The sequence below is a fragment of the Portunus trituberculatus genome, chromosome 2, assembly GCF_017591435.1.
Source record: "Portunus trituberculatus isolate SZX2019 chromosome 2, ASM1759143v1, whole genome shotgun sequence".
NCBI lineage: Eukaryota > Metazoa > Arthropoda > Malacostraca > Decapoda > Portunidae > Portunus > Portunus trituberculatus.
Window position 1 is genome coordinate 10,722,692 of NC_059256.1, and position 5,000 is coordinate 10,727,691.

The 5,000-nt window shown below is 46.0% G+C and overlaps 1 protein-coding gene across 1 annotated transcript in view; it reads right to left on the reverse strand.

Moving 5' to 3' along the window:
• Positions 1 to 4,201: 4,201 nt before the first annotated feature.
• The window catches only part of LOC123505552 (endoglucanase A-like), a 13,169-nt gene continuing 12,370 nt past the window's right edge, over positions 4,202 to 5,000 (reverse strand). The window contains exons 14-15 of the mRNA XM_045257009.1: positions 4,828 to 4,927; positions 4,202 to 4,488 (exon numbers count right to left, since the gene is read on the reverse strand). Coding sequence (XP_045112944.1) covers positions 4,381 to 4,488; positions 4,828 to 4,927 — 208 coding nt within the window. The 3' untranslated portion in view covers positions 4,202 to 4,380. The remainder of the gene's footprint in view (positions 4,489 to 4,827; positions 4,928 to 5,000) is intronic.

The window sequence follows — 5,000 nt, forward strand, 5'->3', positions numbered from 1 at the left end:
TTGCATAGGGCTGCATGCAGGAGGATGGTGGTAACCAGCAAGTGGGCCTTAAAAAAGTGGGAGGAAAGCCTGCGCCGGAAACTGTGTGGCACTGGCGTAGGAAACAAAACTTGGTGGTCCCTTGTTAAGGACAAACAGGAACTGGCCACCAAGAATCCATCCCTCCCTCAGCAAGCAGGACGGTACTGTCGCCACCAGCAGTAAGGAGAGGGCACAGTTGCTGGCTTCCTTGTTTGCTGGAAAATGAAGGTGGGGAATCCACAGCAGCCACCGCCTCAGCTGGTCCAGCAATGTGAGAAGACTGTCACCATGGTGGAGGTGACGCATCAGCAGGTGAAGCGATTATTGCGGGGCTGGACACACAGAAAGCTACCGGCCCTGATGACATCAGCCCGCACCTGCTGAAGCGATGCTCCCAGGAACTGGCTGCCCCTCTCACCCAAGTTCACAACTTGTGTACGGGAAAACGTCTGGCCTTCAGTGTGGAAGGAGGCTCGAGTAGTTCCTGCACACAAAAAGCTCCAGGACGGACCCAAAAAACTACAGACCCATATCCCTGTTGTCAGTGGTGGGTAAAGTGTTTGAGAGGGTCGTGGCAGAGGTGGTGTGTAGCCATCTCAAGGACAATGCCCTCCTCTCAGACCAACAGTTTGGGTTCAGACCTGGAAGGTCAACCTCCGACCTAATGATGCTTCTCACCAGGCAGTGGCAGGACGCCCTCGACGACGGCAAGGACACTATAGTGGTTGCTTTGGACATAGCTGGAGCTTTTGATAAAGTATGGCACAACGGATTACTGGAAAAGCTTCGTGCTAAAGGCATCCAGGGTGGCTTGCTACGACTCCTGGGAAATTACCTGCAGGACAGAAGCCTCAAGGTGGTTGTCAACGGGCAAACATCTGAGTCCCTGCCTGTGGAGGCATCAGTGCCACAGGGTTCAATTCTTGGCCCACTCCTGTGGAATATCTACGTGGATGATCTTCTCCAGCTACTGCCAGGAGTCAAGGCCTATGCTGATGACTGCACCCTCTCCTATACCTATCCACGCCAGGACAGTGGGCGGGCTGCTGAGGCCATCAATCAGCAGCTACGAGTGATAGAGGAGTGGGTGCTCGCTGGCAAGTGACATTCGCGCCGGAGAAGACACAGGCAATGGTTGTCTCGGTCCCCAGCCGCCATGGCAGCAATGGCAGGAAAGTTGTCTTTGGCGCTGCTCTCCCACTCCAAGATGACGTCAAGATACTTGGAGTGGAGGTGGATCGAGGGCTGAGGTTTGACAGCCATGTCAAATCCATTGCCAAGAAAGCCTCTCACAGGATCTCCGCTCTCAGAAGGATCGCCAGTTTCCTCGACAGGAAGGGGAGACTGCTGCTGTACAAGGCACAGGTGCGGCCCCACCTTGAGTACGCAGCTCTCTCCTGGATGTCCTGTGCCGCCACACACAGAAGGAGACTGGACAGCATCCAACGCCGCGCCATACGGCTAGTAGATGCTGCAATACCACCTCACCCAGAGCCTGAGCGTCCCTTGATTCACTGGAACACCGCAGAGATGTGGCGGCAATCGTAGTGTTCCATAAGGCACAGGTGCAAAGAGTGCCACATCTGGCAGGGCTGCGTCATCCTCTGAGAGTCACCGCACGGAGCACGAGAACGGTGCTCAATGGTGGTGACGCCGTAGAGGTGCCGCGATCCCACGGGTGTCAGCATCAACGCACCTTCGCAGGACGCGTCTCCAGGATGTGGAACTTGTTCACGGCCGCGGTGCCTCACGTCCAGGAGATGAACACACACAGTGTCAAACTGATGGCACATAAGTGGAGACAGACACTGCCAACTCCTCTGACACTCTTTGTGACGTGACACTCAGTGTAGTGCAGTGCGTGAATAGTGCTAGTGAAGTGAAAAGAACAGTGCTCCATTTACATGCTGACCATCTTGTATATTATCTATTTTTAAGTCTTGTAAATATTGTAGAGAAATAGATTGTAGTACCCTTAGAATAGGTAGCACACGACAGTGCGCCTTTGGGTACATGTTCTTCTGTATAAATTATGTTTAAATAAAAAAAAAAAAAAAAAAAGAGAGAGAGAGAGAGAGAGAGAGAGAGAGAGAGAGAGAGAGAGAGAGAGAGAGAGAGAGAGAGAGAGAGAGAGACGAGGGTGGAGGAAGAAGAAGAAGGAGGAGGAGAGGAAGCAATCAGTTAGGAAGGTGATAAGAGCAGTTATGATGAAAATAGCGCTAAAAGGTAGCAAGAGGTGCAACATTCCGGCGGTGAGAAAGAGGCTGAAGACAGACACTCACTCAGAGGAGGGGAAAAGCTGCTACTACTACTACTACTACTACTACTACTACTACTACTACTACTACTACTACTACTACTACTACTACTACTACTACTACTACTACTACTACTACTACTACTACTACTACTACTACTACTACTACTACTACTACTACTACTACTACTACTACTAACAATAACAACAACAGCGAAAAGAAAATAGATAAATAGATAGATAGATAGATAGAGAGAGAGAGAGAGAGAGAGAGAGAGAGAGAGAGAGAGAGAGAGAGAGAGAGAGAGTCATTACAAAGTTTCCTGTGTTCAAATTAATGACGAGGGAAAGTCCTTTTAAAATTAATCTTCTTCTTCGAGGAAAAGGAAGAGGAAGAGAAGAGGAAGAAGAGGAGGAGGAGGAGGAGGAGGAGGAGGAGGAGGAGGAGGAGGAGGAGGAGGAGGAGGAGGAGGAGGAGGAGGAGGAGGAGGAGGAGGAGGAGGAAGAAGAGAACGGGGACAAGGAAGGAAATGCTAATGAGAGAGAGAGAGAGAGAGAGAGAGAGAGAGAGAGAGAGAGAGATGTGGTATTTCCTAACAACATTAAAGCGAAAAAGATTTGGCGTGAGAGAAAAATATAATAATGTATTACTCTCTCTCTCTCTCTCTCTCTCTCTCTCTCTCTCTCTCTCTCTCTCTCTCTCTCTCTCTCTTCCTTTCCCTTCTTTTCCTTGTAACACACACACACACACACACACACACACACACACACACACACGAGAGTCTTGCCAAGTTGTCAGGAGGGAAAAAGATAATAATAATAATAATAATAATAATAATAATAATAATAATAATAATAATAATAGTAATTTTAAAAAGTCTTCTATGTAACCCGGAAATTTAGTGCCAGCTTGTGTCTTGTGATTCTGTTGTTAAATCCTGTTTGCATAATGGAGATTGACACAAGGAGGAGGAGGAGGACCAGGAGGAGGAGGAGGAGGAGGAGGAGGAGGAGGAGGAAGAGGAGGAGGAGGAAATGTTAAACGGAAGACAGGAAAGAAGGAAAGATTAGTAAATAGGAATAAAGTAATGAAAATGATAATAATAAAGGAAGGAAGAGGAAGAGGAGGAAGAGGAGGAGGAGGAGGAGGAGGAGGAGGAGGAGGAGGAGGAGGAGGAAGGAAGGAAGATAGCTGAAATTATATTAAGGAGCGAAAGACGTTAAGGAAAGGAGGAAGAAGAGAGAGAGAGAGAGAGAGAGAGAGAGAGAGAGAGAGAGAGAGAGAGAGAGAGAGAGAGAGAAATAAGGTTAAAGACTTCGTAAACTTAATTCTGCTTCATAATTTTATTCTTTCAGGGACAAAAAAAGAACTAAAAACAAGAAGAAAAACAACAACAACAATAATAATAATAATAATAATAATAATAATAATAATAATGATAAATAAAAAAAAATAATTGAACTCATAATCTTCACAAAACATAATAATAACGAAGAAGAAAACATGATTAATTTTTATGTATATTATTTTATCATAGACCAGTTTGTATATTTTTTGACAATATATTTAAGCTTAGGTTAGGTTACATTAGGTTAACCCCTTCAGTAGCGTGACGTGTTTCCATATTCCCTGTGGTGACTATTTGGTGACTTTCCACAGCTTCAGAAACTCATGTGGGGGTTAAAATAGTGAAGACTGTGGCCATTAATCTTGTAACCTCCATAGACCCTTGCTAATGTCAATAAAATGGTCTAATGGTACACAAAACTCAAGGTAAAAATGTGTCCCAGTACTGAAGGGGTTAAAATAGTGAAGACTGTGGCCATTAATCTTGTGACCTCCATAGACCCTTCCTAATGTCAATAAAATGGTCTAATGGTACACAAAACTCAAGGTAAAAATGTGTCCCAGTACTGAAGGGGTAAAACAGAGAAGAGAAAGGTTAGCATTTAGATAAAGTGTCACATATTTTTCTCTCATGCAGGAGACAAGACACTGACAGACACAAAATTTCAGCATGTAATCAATGTAATCTCAAGTAATCCTCCACTACAACTTCCCGTAAGGTAGGGTGTGGTGAGGTGTGGTGAGATGAGGCAAGTTAGCTAATCTCCACCATGGCAGCCAGGGCACCAGTGAAGGCAGCGTTGTAGTCACACGCCACCTCGTTGTGAATGAAGTCATCGCGTTTGTCCTCATAGTCACCGTTCTGAGAGAGAGAGAGAGAGAGAGAGAGAGAGAGAGAGAGAGAGAGAGAGAGAGAGAGAGAGAGAGAGGTTTGTTTATTTATTTGTTCATTTGTCTCTTTATATCATTTAGTGACAGATTCTTATTTTTACTGCATTTTATTATTTTCCTGTGTGTGTGTGTGTGTGTGTGTGTGTGTGTGTGTGTGTGTGTGTGTGTGTGTGTGTGTGTGTGTGTGTTTATCCCACCGCTGACACCACATGTAGCAGTGGAAAATTTGCTAGTGTGTGTGTGTGTGTGTGTGTGTGTGTGTGTGTGTGTGTGTGTGTGTGTGTGTGTGTGTGTGTGTGTGTGTGTGTACCTGTGATGGTCCTCCCACTAGAGCGCCGAAGAGAGTGTGTGGGTTAGGTCCTGGGTTCATGAGGCCGCCGGAGCAGTCCGTGGGGGGGTAGGGGCAGGAGCTGTGTGTGAGAGAGAGAGAGAGAGAGGTATATAAAAATGCTTAGATTATTAAGTGTTTTTGTGGAATTATTA